This window comes from Oryza glaberrima, chromosome 5 (assembly GCF_000147395.1).
Source record: "Oryza glaberrima chromosome 5, OglaRS2, whole genome shotgun sequence".
NCBI lineage: Eukaryota > Viridiplantae > Streptophyta > Magnoliopsida > Poales > Poaceae > Oryza > Oryza glaberrima.
Window position 1 is genome coordinate 1,135,555 of NC_068330.1, and position 19,863 is coordinate 1,155,417.

General features: G+C 38.6%; 1 protein-coding gene across 1 annotated transcript; it reads left to right on the plus strand.

Annotated features, from left to right (window-relative positions):
• The first annotated feature begins 8,167 nt into the window (after positions 1-8,167).
• Positions 8,168-14,931, plus strand: LOC127773533 (probable beta-1,4-xylosyltransferase GT43A). Its single transcript, XM_052299633.1, has 3 exons — positions 8,168-9,395; positions 12,662-12,947; positions 14,230-14,931. Exons 1-3 carry the CDS (start codon positions 8,722-8,724, stop codon positions 14,383-14,385), a joined length of 1,116 nt encoding a protein of 371 aa, XP_052155593.1. The 5' UTR covers positions 8,168-8,721; the 3' UTR covers positions 14,386-14,931.
• The last annotated feature ends 4,932 nt before the right edge of the window (positions 14,932-19,863 follow it).

Sequence of the window (19,863 nt, forward strand, 5' to 3'; positions counted from 1 at the left end):
TAAATCACAATCTTGTTAGCCCCATTTAATTTCACCAACTTTTTTAATCACCTTCTAAATGACTTCAAAAAATCTTTATATTTTAGGATGAAGGAAATAACTTACACTGATATATGTACATACGTGAAGCACCGTTGCTGCATGCATGCAATTCATACGTATAGAAGTATATATATCACTATCAAGATATATAATCAATAGTAGATAATGAGTCAGTAGCATATTAGTGTCTGGGTAGCGGATTGCAGATAACAGGTGCTATTATAGATACTAAGTTCTAAGTTCCAATAGCAAGATTCAAATTTTAAGTTACATTACATATCAACACAAACATCGAATTTCATTCAAAAGTTTAGACAACATACTTAAATTACTCATACATATTATAGCATAAAAATATAATAACATAAATAAATAAAAATATAAATAAGCACACGCTACGTTAAGTTCGTCCATCCATGTATGAATAACACCATTTAAACGCAATAACAGTCCAACGAAACCGATAGAAAACCACAGTAGTGAAGCTGAACATATATAATAGCAGCCGCTAAGTTTCAATACACTAATCTCCAGTTCGCTACCTTAATTATAGCGGTAGCGGCAGAGGTAAACTACGAACACTATTTATTAACTTGATCCCTACACATTGGATCAACGCAAGAAATTGATGAGTGTGCATGACACACACTAGAGAGAGTTGATTTCTTGCTCTGGTAGATGGATGGATAGATATACGAGCGAGAAATTAATTCAGAGATGAGGTTGGTATAGAGGTAGTAGCTTGCTAAATGCTAACGCTGCTAATGGGATGGCTGGAGCGCACTTTGTGAGACTTCAGTTGAGCCCAACCTGGAACGAGAACCGGGATTAATTTAGCAGCCAGTAGTCTGTCTGCACGTAATACAGCAAACTAAATCAACTCTCTCAGATTATCCTCGTCAGAAATTCAGACGACGCGTATAGACAGATGCATCAGAAGACTGCATTATATATGCATGCATGTCTGAAGAAAAGGTATGGAAAGAAACAGAGAAATTGGAAACCAGATGATGAGATGCTACGACAGTTAGGTATGGTGATACACCCACAAACTCAAAAAGACCTCAGCTCGATTCATGTAAACCCTCTTGTTTCTGTTAAAGTATGAACGAGGTTTTGCAAGCAGCATATCTGCATATGTATACATATAGTGAGGCTATAGCATGAGAGCATATCTGCATATTTCATATTTGCATGCAGTGGAGGGGAATTGAAGTAGTAGGCATTGTGCTTTTGCCATTTCTCAATTATTTTTTCCATTTGTTTTTTTATCCACATACATGCATATATTGATGCAAGAGTAAAATGCATTGGTAGCATACTTAAATTTAAATGTGCTATCTAATTTCAAAACTGCCACATATACCCCCTTACATGTTACACCCTCAATGGTACTCAAGAGGGTATGTGGCACCTCCATGAGTGGCGGATCTACAGTACTAACATCGGTGTCAGGCGACACCGATTACTTTCGGCAAAAACTATAGTTAAACAGCTTATCCATATATTATAACACTATATTCTAAGTATAATTAGCATGCTATGACACTGATAGACACATTATGACACCAACGAATAAATTTTCTAGATCTGCCACCATGACAGTTCCATGATAAGGTTATATGGTAATTTGGAACCTAATTGTTATACTAACAAATTCCGAAACATAATCTATATTTTCGATATTTAGAGACCTATATAAAAAAACACGCTACTAAATTTGAGGACCATCGATATATTTTACTCAAGCAAGCAAGATGCACTTGACAGTGTAGTGGTAAGGGGTGTGCGGTTTCAATCCCGAGGTCTCGTATTATATCCCTAACACGCTCATAATTTCTTCTTAAAAAATATTTGGAGGACGTCTCTCCCTCCGAATCTAGTTTTATTTTACTCAAGCAATCAATATTGCGAGACAGCGCTAGCTGCCATGCACATTTTCCTCTTACATGCATCTGATGCTTTTTTTCCCCGGCTGCAAATGGCAGCGTACCGAACTCCAATTCGGCGCAGACGCGGCGAGAAAATGGTCAGAAAGACAGACAGGTCCAGCAGCCAGCACTAGGACTGTATCTTGCACTGTTCATGCGTACACGTATGCACAGCACACAGCCTGTTTCTGCACAGGAATAATTAGGACGCTACCTAAGCTACTTATCTCTGAATCTCTGATATGATATGGTTTTTAGATTTCTTCAGTTAACGTACTACAGTATATATGCTTCTCTCTTCTTCTTTTTTTCAAAGCACCACTTGATGGATATGGGCTCATATGAATATGATTCCTTCATGCCAATGGTAGTGCTCTATCAAATCTAATCTATCCATCTCAAAAAGGAGGCAACAGTAGTCTGAATACTGAATACACTTTCGTTTCAGCATTAAGATTTTGGTGGAAATTACAGGCCAACTGCAAGTGCTTTTGGCCCAGCAGGATTAAAGGTCCATAATACAGGGCCAATGGATCCTTAGGCCTAGCCCAGTATATCCAAAGGACAACTGGGCCATAAAATTCATTTCATCAGATGAGAGTGATTGGCCACAGCGGGCTCAATCCTAGCATAACAATGCAGTTTTGATTCCTATTAATTACTACCTCCGTCCCAGAATATAAAAAGTTTTAAAATTAAACACAGTTAGAAAGTAGGTAGAATTAAATAGAAAAATATTGTGATTGGTTGAGAAGTGGAAGTAGGTGAGAAAAGTGAATAGTTGAGAGTTGTAATTGGTTGGGAAGAAAATGTTGGATGAGAAATTGTTATATTTTGAGACAAATCTTAAATGCTAGAAATTGTTATATTTTAGAACAGAGGGAGTATTTAATTAGTGGTCATCTGTGAAGAAGGACACATGAACCTGAACATAGCCATTAGCCAGGTCTGCATTTCTGGAGTAGTGGTAATTCTCACTGCATGACTGCAATTATCCTGCATCTGCAGCAGATGGAAACAAAACAAGAAACTTTTTTCTTTCAGGCAAGATGATGGCCACTGCTTCCCAAAGTTCAGAAATCCCAGTTAAAGTTTCAGAGTACCAAAGAACTGTAGCAATGGTAAATGCTATGCTAGCAATTGATTGCACTATCCACATCAAACACATCAAGGGATGCAAATTGCAAAAAATACCCATGCCAACCATCCCCTTTGGTTGGCAACTTGGCATCTTGTCTCTTGCCCAGTAACCATTGCTGAACCTGTTCATTGGCTCCATGTTGTTCAGGCAGCATGTGCCATTTGCCCTGCTGACCATGCTGCTGTATAGTTTATGAATGCATGTAGATGCAGCAGAGGAGATGTCATCACACACATGGAAATTGTGGTTGGGGGTTAGTAACCACACCACCATCTTTTGGACAGTTTTTTTGGCTGGCATTATACTAGCCTTTGATGACAACCTAGCAATGCCATTGTTCAGGGTTGTTTCTCTTCTTTATTTGCCCTAACTAACCTACCTAGTAGCTTTTCTTGTTGTTCACAGATGCTTAATTCACATGTGAATCTGTTAATGCTGAGCTTGTTTAGTTAGTTGCCTAGCTTACAGTAGTTGAGATAAGTAGGGATCAATCATTTTCTTTTGTTAATTACCATTAGATTATAATGAAAACAATGAAATCAGAAGAAAATAATACTGAAATTTTCTGCCATTTTGCACACCTGCATCTGCAACTCCGTCGTCAGAACAATCTTTCAGTTTTCTGAAACCAGGTAGCTTTTGATGCAACTTTCTTGGGTTATTAACTAACAGTGAGTGCTGCTGGGTCTGTGTGCATCTCATCGCCAGCTTGTGCAATCTGTCCGGCCTACATTAACACGTGTAGCACTGCCTGGATTTGGTCGTTGGGTGATTATCTCGATTACCGTGCATGGCTCCACTTTTAAGGACCCCTAAGTGTCGCCTAATTATCAGTAAAGTAAAGAACAGAGCTAGCTTACCTGAATTTTCAAGTAGTGAACCCCTTTTAAGATGATAGCCACCGTCCTTGTGTGTAGCAATCACTTATATAATCCCCTGACAAACAACTTGTTTTACACCATGGAAGTATACAGTCAAGCATTCAGTATGTGGATCATGATGCTTCTGTCCTCTCTGTCCCATCACATTCTTTTTGGACAAAAAATTCCATAACATTCTTGATGAATGAATCTCTTAATTTGCTGCTGCTACTTTGATGCAAATAAGTTTATGTTTTCAGAGCTTTGGAATATTGCCTCACACGAATGGCAGTCCATACTGTCGCTTGTACGTATGATTTTCGGTAGCTTGTCATTTTCACAGCAACAACTTCTCCCTTTCTGCCATTCTTTGATCAACAAATATACAGTTCATCTCATATATATGAATTTATTAATTTGATTGTTGCTTACATAAAGTAGTTGAATTACACTCAAGCAGTAGGAGTAGTCGTTAGTTGCAGCATAGCTTTCACTGACGTCTCTTTAACAAGTTGTTAATTAGCACAAGCATATATATTTTTCTTTGTGTCCTTTTGTGTTTCTTATTTTTGCTGCAATTATTCGGGTTGAAAATAATAAGAAGCGACCAATGAGAAATCCCTCCTCTTTTCTGACAGTGATGCTTCTGTTTTTCCTTCTCTGATAATGCATTGCTTGCTGCTTGCTTCCACGCAGTAGGAGAAGAACTGAAGAAGAGTTTCAGAGTTCAGACAAAGACAGATCATCGAACCAGTAGTCAATCAGTCGTCGTCAACCAGACAACGATAATTAAGAGTTCGTGCACGAGACGATCTTGGAGGAGAGAATGAGAAGAAGAACAAATTGAGGAGAAGAATAAGAAGTGAGAGATGGAAGCAAATTCAGAGAAACGCACACGGCGAACTGGAGATGCAGCAGAGTGACCGACTGACAGATAATACGGGCCAAGATCGATCGAGCCTGAATTTTCTTGCTAGTGGCTCACATCAGTTAATTTTATTCTTCTGTTCTACTAACAAGTTTGCAACTAAGAAACGGGATCATAATAATTCTCCTAATGAGTTAATTCGAACGAGTATAAGCTGCTAGATGACAGAGTGATAGGTGAGCCACCCTGCATTCCTGCAGTTCCTGTCTCCAAATCGTCGTCGTCTCCCAAACTCTGAAAGTGACCTAAGCCAAACTCTCATGGACCAGACCTAAATTAACCAACCTTAGCCTGCACGATCACCATTATTACGGAGAGAGATTATCATGTTACTGCAGTAGATTATCAGTTGTCTCCTTTAATTTCTCCGGTTGCACTACGCTCAGTTCAGCTAGCTGAATGGATGCATTGTCAGGTTTTTTCTGAATACTTACTTATTTTGTAATGAATAAACTATTATAACGTTAGAAAACACTCTTAAAGAGAAAATAGTTTTTATAAATTCATAAACATAATTTTTTTTAAGAAAAATACATCCTTAAAACTTAGAAGCTAGGGAAATGTGTCACATTAATCCATTCTTCCGTTCCTTGCAAAGAACATGTAATACATATGTTCTTCTTTACTTAGAATATTAGAAACATACGTGCATATATATAGGAATGGAAGGAAAGGCAGATTTTTTTTTCTTATTCGAAGCCTCTATTGCTCTCCCAATTATGAGGCTGCCAAGTTAGGTTTTGAAATTTGTTTCTTTCTCCAACTTGATTAATCATCCTAACTGCAATTAGCTCTTAACTTCCATGCATGAACAAAAGGGAGAGGCCTCCAACCACACGCATAACTGCTCGTGGACAATAATACACAAATGGTCATAATCTCCAATTAAGCTAGATACCCATGCCTACCAATTGCTTAAGATGATCACTTTGCTGAATAATAACAGGTTGGAGAGGAAGAACAGATGCTGAATTATTATTAGTTAGTTCATTAACTTACCAATTACCATCCAGCCAGACAGGACTAAACCAACGCGTAGGTGGAGATCGAACAAATATTCCTCAACTACTTCTTGTCCATGATCAAATGATCACCAGCTAGCTCGACTGAAGATCACGATTTCATCTAAAAAAACTGAATAGTTTATGAATTGTTGTAACTTAGAGTAGACGTGTACAGGGCAGAAGTTAGTTCTTTGGACAAAATCACATGGGCTCATCGAGATTGACCTCTCTTGAGAAGAAAAAAGGAAGAAAGAGATTGGAAAGAGTAGTGAGAGTCGGCCTGGCTGACAGGGAGAGCTGCGCTGTCTGAATCCCAGCACATTCTTCCCTCTTTCCATCTCAAAGACTAATTAACACGCATTCTGATTTGTTTTTGACTGGATGATTATTTAGTTGTTTAATGACCGTTTGGTTCCTGTATGTTTTCTCGGCGCTGAATAACCGAATGATTTCGAGGGTATTAACAAATGAATTTATTATTTTAAAATTGAAATTTATTTTCTCAGAAATTCATATATATAATTTTTTTACATAAATTATAAATTTAGAAGTCCAAAAAGCTTGTGTATTTAGCTCTCGAGGATATTAACGATGAATTATTTTTTTAATAATAAAAATGGATTACGTCTCCTGTTTCTGTCATAAGACACACAGCTATAAGTTTATAAGTTTAATAATAGTAAAAAGGTAAGGTAAAAGTAAATCAAAATGAGAAATAAGGTGATGGGACAAACGATGAATTAATTCTTATAATATTTAAATTTGTTTTCTTAGAAAATCATATACACAAAGTTTTTTTACAGAAATTATAACACTTAGAAGTCTGAAAAATGTGTGTATTTAGTTGTCCAATAATTCTGTTAAGCAGAAAAGAACACACCCAATTCACATCCATGGCTATGCTTATGCCTTATCAGAGTTCTTGTATGTGACAAGTAACTTTTTCATGGTAAAACTCACAGCAATCATGCATGTCTACAGTGAATTTTGAAAGTGTTGAGGGGTTCAGTAATTCAGTTCCTGTCTCCATGTGAAGTGATTCCACAAAAATGTACCGTCGATGCGTTGATGACAATTGCTGGTAGCTGACAGGTGGGCCCCAAGCAGTCCTGCACCTGTCCTACTACGTGGCAACCGCACACAGAATCTGAGTACTTGAAGGACGAAGGACATGCAAATTCATCTCCCATCTTGTTTACAAGAGGTTAATCCATACTCCTACATGCTTTCACCTTTTTACAGTTCTAATCAAGACATTGAAAGTTCTTGAGCTCGATCAGAAATTCAGAATTCATAAGAATTTTGCAGATGCCTGGTCCAGACTGGCCATCCTGCTTGTCAAATACTCCTACTTTTTGATGCTAAGCTTCTCTGCTTCAGATTCCTGCACACATTTGCAACAAACACAACACTTGTGTGGCTAATTGCACCATTAGAGAAATCAGCAACTTTTGTTGCTTTTTGAGTAGGTTCCATGTTCCAATCCCAACAAACTCAGAAATGGCCTCTTCTCCTTCCAGCTCAAAGTCTTTTTTCCTTTGGCTTCAAGAGAGCTGAGAGAGGAATAGAATTATGTGGTTGTATTAAAAGAGAGCAAAAGCTGCAGCTCACCTAATATTCTTCATCCTGGAAGTCTGAATAATTTTCTTTCTGGTAAATGCCAATCCAATCAATTAGTTAATTGCCAAAAAATCTTTTGTATAAAACTGATGAAATATACCACTGATGACAATTTGGTGAATGACAGAGGTAGTGATTTTATAATTGCATTGGAGAACTTGTGATTCAGTTAAAAAAATCGGAGGCTCTGAATTTATGACAGTTTGGCCATGCTAGTTGTTCTTGGCTGCTAGCTTCTGAATCTGTGAGAGCTTTGCTTCATCACTGTGGAATCCTCAAAACCAGCCAAAGATCCAGCAGCTGGTGGTAGTCCTGCAGTCCATTTCCAACCAAGTTGAGAAGTTGTAATCAGCAGCTCTGACCATAACACTACTACTTTTCATCACTGGTCATACACTAAAACCATCATTAAACTTACTTGAAAACACTATTTGCTCTCCTAATGGAACACAGTACCACAACAATAATAAAATGTGTAGGTGCAGCCCCACCCCAATGGCCACCAGATCCATCACTAGAGAATTGGAGAAACAATAAATTATTAGTACTATTCCATATACTACATTTTCTTCTTACTACCATTTCAATTCAACCATGAATGAAAAATGTGAAAATTTTTGTGTCGGTGAGGTGTGTGATTTAGCAGGAGAGAGAGAGAGATTTGGTTGATTTGTTTGCAAGAAAGAAAAGCAAAAAAATTGTGGGGTGTTGTGGCCGTTGATGGACAGGCAAGTTTCACCACACTCCTCCCGCCTTCTTTAAACCCTCCTCACCAACCATCTCATCTCTCTCACCATTTCATTTTATTTTTCATTTTTCACCACAAATTTTTCACCATTCCAAGCACCACAAAAACCTTGTTCCTCCTCCTCATCTCTCTCCATTTCTCCCCATATCTTGATTGAGCTTGTTGAGATCCCCCATGCACATTCCTCCCTCCATTTCCACCACCACCCCAAATCTTGTTGGGTGATCTATCTATCTATCATCTTCTTGTAGGAGTACTAGTGGAGTTTGTTGATCTTCACCCCCACCACCATTAATGGCTGCAAAGCTTCACTAGAGGAGGAGGACTAGTAGTATACCATCTTCTTCTTCTTCTTCTTCTTCTAGCTTGATCTGGTGCTCCATTGGTGGTGTTGGTGCATCTTGATCTGGGATTCTGGGGAGAGGTTGAGTGAATCTTTGGGCCTCCATGGGGACGGCGGCGGTGGCGGCGGCGGAGAGGCCGAAGCAGCGGCGGAGCAGCCACCTGTGGAAGAAGGCGCTGCTCCACTTCTCCCTCTGCTTCGTCATGGGCTTCTTCACCGGCTTCGCGCCCTCGTCCTCGTCGTCGTGGCGGGCCGGGAGCGGTGGCGGTGGCGGTGTCCAGCCGCGCCACCAGCTCGCGACGTCCCACGTCGCGGTGAACCAGCAGGTGAGCCTGGTGCCGGATGCGGCGGCGGCGGAGGCGGCCGGGGTCGGGAACGGCGCGGTGGTGGACGTGGGCGACGACGAGGGGGGCGAGGGGGCGAGGCGGATGCTGATAGTGGTGACGACGACGCGGGGGGAGCGGCGGCGGCGGCGCGGCGAGCTGCTGCGGCTGGCGCACACGCTGAGGCTGGTGAGGCCGCCGGTGGTGTGGGTGGTGGTGGAGCCCGCGGCGGACGCGGCGGCGACGGCGGAGGTGCTGCGCGGCACGGGGGTGATGTACCGGCACCTCGCGTTCCGGCCCGAGGAGAACTTCACCACCGCCGACGCCGAGGCGCACGCGCAGCGCAACGCCGCGCTCGCCCACGTCGAGAAGCACCGCCTCTCCGGCGTCGTCCACTTCGCCGACGCCGCCGGCGTCTACGACGCCCATTTCTTCGACGAGATCCGCCAGATCGAGTCAGTACTCCATCCATCCCATCCATCCCATTTGGTTTCTCACTTTTCTTTTTTCTTGCTTGCTTGATTATTAGGAGTATACTTTCTTCGTTTATAGATTGCAAATTGGAATGTGCTAATCCGAATGCTTCTTGATTGATTCTTCCATGTTGATTTCTAACCTCAAAAGGTTGAGCCTCTCACATTTTTTGCTTGATTATTAGGAGTGCTCTTTCATTTTAGGTTGCAAATTGGAATGTGGTAATCCGAATGCTTCTTAATTGATTCTTCATGTTGATTTCTAACCTCAAAGGTTGAACCTCTCACATTTTTTGCTTGATTATTAGGAGTGCTCTTTCATTTTAGGTTGCAAATTGTGGAATGTGCTAATCCGAATGCTTCTTGATTGATTCTTCCTGCTGATCTCTAACCTTTAATTGTTTTTTTTTCTAAGTTTTTCAATTCAATTTGAGTTCTTTTCGATCCCCATTTCTTCCATGTCTATGCTGTTCTTCAGGGAGTTGAATCTAGGAAAGAAAACCTTCAAATTCAATCCATCTAGGTCATACATTTTAGATTTTTTTTTCTTTTCAGATGTCCACCACCGACTAGGGCTTCTCTTAACTAATCACCACTTCTTAATTTGGTAAATTTACTCAAGCCAATAAATTTTTAGTAGCCGTGTGGTTCGTTGGGGGAAGTATCATTAAAGGCACAAGCTGTCATTAGTGGAGGAGAATTAGAGTAGGTTAGTGTGTGTTGTACCTATATGCTTTTATCATCATCTTGTGCACAATACTCTGATGTGAGCCAGGGAGTCAATTATTGGATCTAAGCTTTACACCTTATTTATTCCATTTCTCCCAACAAACTAGTATGCATCTATGCTTCTTTTGAAGATTGAAGATCTCTTGCTTTTGCTCACCCCCAACAACCAAATATGTTGCAACCACTCCAATTAGTTTAATTAAGACCTTCAACGTGCCTGTGGCTCATGAGCCATGAGAGCAAAGCAAAAAACTATTAAAAATGTGCAAAAATGATTAGTTAACAGTGGTTGCAGTACAACTAGCTGTTTGCCCACCGACATGTGGGCCCATCCCTGTGCAACCTAGTGTTAGAAAATGCATGGTGAATCACACATCACCCTCCCTATAGCATGAACTGAATGTTGCATTTCTGGTGCTCCCCAAAGTGGGTAGCAAAATGCAGGAAGAAATTTGCTTGAACACAATTTTGGCAGAAAATAGTAACCTTATGTTAGGCCATGACCATTGAACTCCCAATAAAAGGAGGCCCCATCCCCACCATCTGTTGCTTTCTATGGCCTTGAATGGCCATTTCATATGCAGAACGAGATCTGCCCACCGTTTCAGTGTAGAGTTTTCCGGAATGGCGTCTAATTGCCGTCTTGGATTCGGTTGGAGTCGGCAGAATGGTTGGTCATCGAGATTGTGCTTGATGATTTTTCTTTTTCATACTTGAATAATTGCAAAGAAGGAAAAACAACAACATTTTTTGGCTGGCAGTTTGATGTTGAACATTGTTTTCCTTCCATGTTAGCTGTACTCCAGTATTGTGATCTTGCAGCCAGAGAATACTACTATCATTTCCAATTCTGTTTGCTCTGAGCCTCTCAAATCCAGGTCAAATCTTTCTTTTATTTTCAATTAGACCTGATTCAACAACCGGCGGAAATGCCTGACGTTTCACCTTGCCTCTTATCTTTTTCCTATCCAGCTAAAATATGCTAAAAATTGCTGTTAGTCCTATAATGTGATCCTCACCTTATCATCATTACTTCCAAACTAGAAATGCATGGCTCTGAAACATTTGACTTGCCTTTTGCCTTTACTTTTTCAATAGCAACATCCAAACTTTGATGAGTAGTACTACTACATCCGTCCCATATTACTTGCCGCTTTGAGTTTTTGTTTGTAATATTTGATCATTCGTCTTATTCAAAAAATTGTGGAATTATTATTTATTTTGTTTGTGACTTGTTTTATTATCAAATGTCCTTTAAGTATGATTTATCCTTTTCTATATTTGTACTAATTTTTCAAATAAAACGAATGGTCAAATGTTACAAGAAAAAAGTCAAATCAACAAGTAATATAGGAGAGAGGTAGTACTTGCCTTGATAAAGATAAGATGTGTACACTTTGTTCAGTACTATGGTACTACCACTACTGCTCATATCATGTGAGTGAATAGTGGTAATATTCCCAGGAAGAACATAGCTTTTGTGTTGAGGGGAACATGTTGAGATTAAAGCGCTCCTCTTTTTTCCAACCAAACTTTTGTGCATCACTTCATCAACCCATAGTGCTTAGTGCGTGCACATCAGCAAATGTGGCGCTTGGGCGTCAACCAAGCACATCCCAGAGCTATTAGCATCGTCACATTGCATATATTCTTCGTTGCCTTGTTAACAGTTCGATACGACCTGGGATGTGTCACAGAATTTACCGCTTAATAAAAATGAGGAAGTGCAAGTGTGCAATACTGTGCTCTCACCACACTCCGCGCACATTTTGGGGCATGGGTTTTGACCGTGGTTACCATACCTGTTTACTTGGAATTAGAGTTCGAGAGTTCTTTTAACTTGAGAAGCTAGAATTTGTGTACTGTTTATCCAAAGAAGCTTCGTTAACCGAGTTGAGTTTGTTAATCATATTGCAGATGACCTGAATACATGCTCAATAAAGTTTTGCATCCATGTCAACGGTCGCCTCGTCCCATAGCTTGTTCTGTCTAGTTTTTTTAGCCCTTTCAAACTTTGGAATTTGAATCCATTTAATTTAATATTTGTCACTTGTCCGCATGTATGGGCAAGTGGTGGATTTTAGTCTATTCCCACGTATGTTGAGGCAGTTGCATGCATGCAATAACTCACCTTGTGTTGTGTTCCATGCCTAGTGTCTAGTGATGGAGATGGGTGACAAAAAAAATTAGCATAATAGTAGTACTAGCTTTTATGATGGAATGAAGCATGTGGAAGATATTTCAATGGAGTTATGGTGACATATTCTCCTTAAAATATCTCAGTTTGAGTGAAGCCTCTTATTTTCAAATCAAACTCAATTAACCCATGTGTGCTTAGTGTCGGTGGATGCTAATTCTAGTCAACTGGCACTGTACTCTGTCTAAGAAAGATGAGATTGATGTCATCACAAATAATTCATGCATTTCATCTTTGCTGGTGCATATTTGTGTAATTCTTACTTAACTATATGCTACTACGGTATATGTATGTTCTATTCTCTAACTGTTAACATGTACAGGGCATTTGGCACATGGCCAGTGGCAACAATGTCGGCAGGCGAGAAGAAAGTGGTAGTCGAGGGCCCGCTATGCAGTGACTCCAAGGTTGTCGGTTGGTTCTCGAGGGACTTCAATGATGGGACCACCCGTGCAGTGACATATAACACAGAGGCGGACTTGAATCCTGCTGGTGCTGCTGGCACGCGAGCTCACACGATTGACGTCTCAGGGTTTGCGTTCAACAGTTCTATTTTGTGGGATCCCGAGCGTTGGGGCAGACCGACGTCATTACCAGACACTTCACAGGTTAGTTCATCTCCAATCTTGTTGTCAAATTGATCAAGCTACACTGCATTTTAGTAATAGCATCACACATTCTGCAACACTTAATTGGACTATAGCACTAAATGTAATAAATAGTATGCAAATTGAGGAAGATTTGATTGGATCCGAGATCACAATAGTTTTAGGCTGTCCACATCATGATAGCCAAATAGTGAACCTCCTAAAACAGAGGACCCATAATTGAAAAAACCGTGTATTTGGAAGTTTGAAAGGAGAAGGATCGTATAACTAAATACTTATACTGGCAGAACAGTAACAGATTTCCCCAGAGCTGAAAATCAACAGCAGATTTGATTTCTTCTAAAAAACATGTGATGGTCAAATTTTCAGAGCTGTTAGGAAATTTTAGTTTGAATAGATTCATTAATTTTGGTTCTTACCTTGAGGGGAGGGAATATCATACTTTCTGAAACCCAAGATCTTTCTTACAGACAAACTTATGTAGAAAAGACTCTCCCACTAAACAACTTAAATAGATATATTAATTTAGGTTCTTACCTTTTGGAAGTTGCGCATTTCATAACAAAAACTGAGTTCATTCTTCCTATTGATAAAAGGACATTTATAATTCGGAAAAGATGAATTATCTGACCGGCTGATTTCATTATAAATTATTTCGTAATCATACAGATTTTTCTGAGTTGATTTGACCGCCCTAGTGTTACGCAATTATTGACTTCACTTTCTATGGAACATGGTGTGCAACAGTTGGCAATCAGATGCTCCACCATCACTTTCATGCATTCTTTTCTTAAACTTCAGATTTTTATCTTGTTCAAGTCACCTACTGACCTACTGGTCACATCCTTGAGCTGCATCCCACCAGTGATACTGATTACTGAAAGCTACATTGCCATTAAACCATAACATATCTACACCGACTTCTGATTATAACAAGATAATCGAGCCCTTCGATTACTCATCGAACTTCTTGCCCTCCAGTTGAATTACGCTACAGGCTAGTTGCACCAGAAAGATCCTAATTCGTAACCACATCAAGTTTGCTACAATCCTAGACTTGCAAGGAATGTGTATTGATACAAAACTTGTGAGCTTCATTCTGAATTATGAGCTGATGCTGATGGTATTATACTTTTCTTGCACTTCTCATAAGCCAGAAACAGTTCTGTGAAGGAGACATTCGGAATAATAATTTGCTTACCATTCCCGCATCAATGCAACCAAAGTTAAATCTTCCTTCTCCCAAATAATAATGGATATACTTTTCTTGATGTGATTGCAGGATTCCATCAAGTTTGTGCAAGAGGTTGTATTGGAAGACAGGACCAAGCTAAAGGGGATTCCCTCAGATTGCTCCCAAATCATGGTTTGGCAATATACTATGCCCATGCAAGTTCATGCCCAAACCTCTACTCCAAAAACTCACAATAGAAGGTAGGGAGAGAACAAGCAAGAGGATTCTCCAGAAAGGGAAAAAAGTGGGAAGTTGATGTAAATGTGGTGAAAACAAAAGAAAAGGAAGAAGGTTGTTTACACTGAGTTTTTTTCCCTTTCTTTTTCTCTCATTTTTGTTTTCTTTTTAGTTTGGGGGGCCATGAATTGTCTGCGGAAAATCTCCCCCCAAGCAATAGTATTTATTCAGATTCACTTGTGATTCTTTAACTCTGCTCCTCTCATCTTCATCTCATCTCATCTCCTGGGTAATCTTTTGTGAGGGGGATGTTGCTTCAAACAAATTCCCCTTGTGGATTGCAATAATACACTGTAGAAATGTGGGTGAAAATTTGGCAATGCCATGAGAATTCAGAAGATTAAGGCCTTCTCAGAAAGAAAAAAAAAAAGAACACATAATCTCCTTGCTGTATATTCTGACATTGTTTTCACTCTTATTCTGGCATTGTAAAAGCAGAATTAAGGTTGGTGATTACTGTCTCGGATACTACTTACTGCTTTCGTCATAAAATAAATAATTCTAGTACGTGAATGTTCATTGTGTCACTGCCCATCCTAGTACTAGTACTGGTGGTAGCAACAGCCAGGTTCAGACATCGGGGACAAAGCCTGAAAAAATATGGGGAATTTGTGTGTGTGATCTGCAGCAAGAGTGCAGCTGCAGATTGGCAGATTGCTCGTGCAAGTTTTACAGCGACAAACTTTTCATGTGTCGGGCCGGCATGGCAGATGCGCGCATCGAGATTCACGTCTCCTCGTACTCTTATTTTCTTTCTTTCTTTCTTTCTTTCTTCTCCTCGTCCTCTGAAGTCCAAATTGTGATGGAATCAGATTTGGGCAAATTATGAGCATCCAAATCAATTACGAGCACCAATATTTGGACTGAATTTCATTTTTGGAAAAAAAGAACACTAGATCAATGTTGGTGTACCCTTTTTGGCCCACGCCAGTACGTGCACATGGAGATGGTCCCTTTCCCTGTAAAGCCATATAAGCCCATACAAACTGTTTAGGCCCACACGACCAAACTTTTTTTTTTCTTGCTTGTTTTTGTTAACCGATCCAACGGTCTGATGGGCCACCAAAGAAGGAGATATCCTACTATGGTAAGGTGATTACAACGGTAACCGCTAAAAACAGTATGAATTGTATCTCTATGCTACCTTAAAAGTTGAGTAGTTTTTCTTTCGCCTCCGTCTCCCACCACGTTCTCAGCATGTGCCCACACGCATAGCTTATGTACGTAACCACTTGTACGTAACCACTGAATCTAATGTTTTATTCTGTAATCATAGTTATATTGATTTGCTCCATTTTATAAAGTAGGGGTATGTTACTATCTTTGAAAAATAAAATCTAGAATTTCCAAATCTTATGGTAACTCGCGGTTACCATGTAGTAAGCTGTGGCGACTGCACGGTAAGTTGTGGTAACCGTGGTCTTTGTCTTAAAAAAAAAGGGAAAATCACATGAAACAAAAATAAAACCATAACACTACATTAGAAAACAACAGACATACCATAATATTGTAATATCCACAACTACTATGATTATAGCTCCAGAATATATCACCCACGAGCATCAGACCTTCATTTCGAAGTAACACCACCATTTAGTCATGCAAAAATAGAGTTAGCTTAGCATATATTTTCTCTATAAATTTTATCACCAGACATCATTACAAATTGTTTGGGGGATTATTTCCCTTTTCTTTTCTTAAAATTTGAATTCGAACAAATTTTACCAAACCTTATCACCGAGTAACCCTTTCCGTTCCCCCACTGCCCATAGAAATCATGGCTAACGGTGGTTTGGAAAATCTAGTTGGTGCATTGTGCTTATTTTTAAGGTTGATGTGGAAACTGAAACTTACATCGCTGCATTTGATTTTACAAATCGAATTATAGTTAAATAAAATATATTATCCAACTTTCATGTCTCCCCCTATTGTTTCATAATTTCAGCCCATGATGATATTGTTGTTTGCAACACAGATTATAAGAAACAAAAGTTCACCAAACAACCAAACTGTCGAAAAGCTGTTATAACAAACAAGATTATCATAAATCCACCAAAATGCCAAACGGAGCATAAGTGAGAGGTAAAATTTTGATCTTTTTTTTCCTTTTGTGGGGAGTTTTTTTGGGAAGCAAGGTAGTTATTTTTGCGATTAAGGTAATTAAATTTGATTATAATGTATTACTCTAATAGAGAAAAGGTACAGGAAACTAGGAACAATATGTTTGTGTTAAAAACCTGTTAATGCTAAGGAATTTGTTAAGAGACACAAAAAGGAACGATTAAAGAGATATTCAAGACAAAAGAAAGTTTTTATTTATGTATGCATATACACTGTTTCACTGTATGTAGGCAGGCACAAGCAGATCGAGTTGTATTTATTTTGTGGTCCAAAAAAGAGTTAGTACAGCGCCAAAAGAATTCAATAAATTCACGAGTACGTACGTACGATCTGTACCATAGTTTTGCATGTAATTTATAAATGCTACCGATAGACGTGCCCCTGGATGTGAAAAATTTTCAGTTTTTTTGAATAAAGAAAACATCACTATGTGAAAAATATCACTAATGTGTGCGTATATATATTTAGTACATCATCTGTGGAATACTCGTGAGCCCCATACATGCATCCACCTCACTGTTCTTGAATGTGATATTTATGTTTGCATGACACTTCACTTCGTTCCTGTTTATTTTTCAGTTTTTTACAACACTGTTTTACATTAATTCTACATTTTTTTCTGGAATATATAGTATGTTATTTATCATGCACATTTTATATATCTTTTAGATATGCGAATGGTTTACATCTCTGATCTTGCTAAAAGAGACATGGCCAATAAATCTAAAAATATAAATAAAATAATTTTATGGGACAAAACTCCATCTCCTTTCTAATGATATTTAACTAAAATACCGAGTAAAAAACACAAAAATTCCACAACGATAATCATAGGAATTATGCTAATAATTAAAGTGGAATAAAAGATCCTGATTACATTCACATTTTATATACAAAGATGAAAAATATAAACTGAGGGTGTGTTTAGTTTCTAAAAAAAGTTGTAAGTTTGAAGAAAGTTGGCAGTTTGGAAAAAAAAATTAAAAGTTTATGTGTGTAGGAAAGTTTTTGATGTGATATGATGTGATGGAAAGTTGAGAATAGGGGGGAAAATAAACACGGCCTGACCTGTTTAGCTGCACTCAAATAAGAGATCAAGAGATTCAGAGAGAGAACTCAAGAAATGTGTCATGATCGAATATGCTTCATATATGCCTCCAAGACACCTGAACATTAAGGAAACTTGTCGTTAATGCAGACAAACACTGAAACACACGGACACTGACACAAGCAAGCGAAGATCGATCCAACAAGTACTTCCAACGACCGACACTTGTTCCGACGATCGATATATCCATTTCTTCTGTTCACATCGATCAGCCAGTGATGATGAGGTCGACAGCATTAGGATACTTTGTGCCTTTCGTTCTTCAGATTTCAAAAAGATTAAAAAAGAAAAGAAAAAGCTCTGCTTAGCTTTCATCTGCAGTGAGAGATCACATAGAGAGAGAGAGGGGAAAATTTAAGGCAAGTTGATTAATTAAAGAGGAGAAACTTAAAAAAGAAGAAGAAAGAAAGAAAGAAAAGAGAAGACCCAATGCAAAGCAGCAACCACCTTGAGAGAGATGATGATGGATAGGTATGCATCATCCTTTTCCAAAGCAGAAAACGCCCTCCTACCTATCCATCCATATATATCTTTGATCGATCATTTGGGTCTTGAAAGCATGATTAAGTGTAATTAATTATCACCCCATCAATCTGTCTGGATAAATTTACATGAACCATCTTTAATTGTAATGCATATTAACTTGGATGAAACATGCATGGAAAAGGTTGAGCCTAGTCTATCCAGTTTGGCAGAAATTTAATCCAATTTCTTTGTCAAGTAACCTGAAGGGCTGAAAGTAGTGTGCCTTCACCTAATCTAAAGGGATTAATTGGCTTACCTCTTGGAATGTACCAAAAGCAGTTAATGAGTTAATTAATCAATTGTTCTTTGATTCACCTATTTATGACTATTAATATCAAAAATCAAATTATGAATTCTTTGATCATTGTATAAAAAGTTTTAACCATATAAGTTAAATATTTTTTATTTTGCTACAGTAGAAAGTCAAATTGATTAAAGGCATGGTTCTGTAAAATTATAGGACAACAATAAATGGGATTATGTATCATTTCCAAAACCCCTCATACAACCATCATACCATAATTCCCTGTACCTGAAATTTACTCTTTATTAATTAACAACATAGCAGACGAATTTCTCATCACCCACTAATTAAACCAGTACAGCTAACTTTAATTCAGTGATCATGCATGAACAACATACTCAACATATGGTACTGGGGCATATTTGCAAGCTAGTGGCGCACAATAATATGCTCAAGTAGCATATATGCATCATTGGAGGCAAATGGTACGTGCTTGTAGCTATCCAGTGCAAACTCTACACTACACTGCTCTGTGATAAATTACTTCCAGCTAATCTTAAAAGCGACTCTGATACTATGATTAAAGAAGAGATGCACATAAGAATAGTGTGTGTATGATCGATGCAGCTTAATCGCTCGTTAGGCTGTCGCTTTGCAACTCGTGACATTATTTAATCTCTGATGGGAAACACAATGAAAGGATGGCTCTCACTTGCACTATATATATACTACTATATAATTGCATATATATGTGTGTGTATCATTAGTGTTTGTTTGACCATGATTACTGGTGCTTGACATGTAATGTGTCAGACAGTTATAAAAAATTTCGGTTCTAGTTAACTATATCTAATTACAGGGCCTTCGTACAAAAAAGGGTATTTATATGGCTGAGATAACAGGACAAACACTCAGGTTGAAGATATATTTCACCCCACATGCATGTACTTTTTATCTAGTTTTAAGATATTTTGACCTTGATAGTTGTTTAATTTAAAATTTGGAATGCATGCATGGTTGCCACTGTAACTTGGTTAGGAACATGTACATGTGACATTTTGCATTTTTTGGTTTTTATATTTTGCAGGAGCTAGTGAAAAGAAAGAATTGTATGAAATGAAATTTGCCATGCAAGAAACATAACTGTACCTAGAGAAGTATAAATTTGATGTGTCCCTGGAGAGAAATTTGTGATAAGATTGAATGAATATTTTAATTATTGAAGCTTGCCAGCACAACAGACATGCATATGGGAGCCGACTATAAACAAGAAAGAGAAATATAAACAGTTATGATGAGTTGGCACATTGTTTGCAACATGATCCATCAAATAATTTCCTGCCACCTTGCATATAGAGAATGATATGATTTATTTTGTTCATTAGCATAATCATACAATAACTTTTCTTTATTTTTCATTTTTTTAGGCCACCTTTGCAATACTATA

What these genes read in the sequence shown, in the direction of transcription:
- LOC127773533 (XM_052299633.1), top strand. Translation starts at nt 8,722, where the DNA reads ATGGGGACGGCGGCGGTGGCGGCGGCGGAGAGGCCGAAGCAGCGGCGG. An exon ending in GACGAGATCCGCCAGATCGA is followed by an intron (nt 9,396 to 12,661) that starts GTCAGTACTCCA and finishes TAACATGTACAG; the next exon opens with GGCATTTGGCACATGGCCAG. An exon ending in CATTACCAGACACTTCACAG is followed by an intron (nt 12,948 to 14,229) that starts GTTAGTTCATCT and finishes ATGTGATTGCAG; the next exon opens with GATTCCATCAAGTTTGTGCA.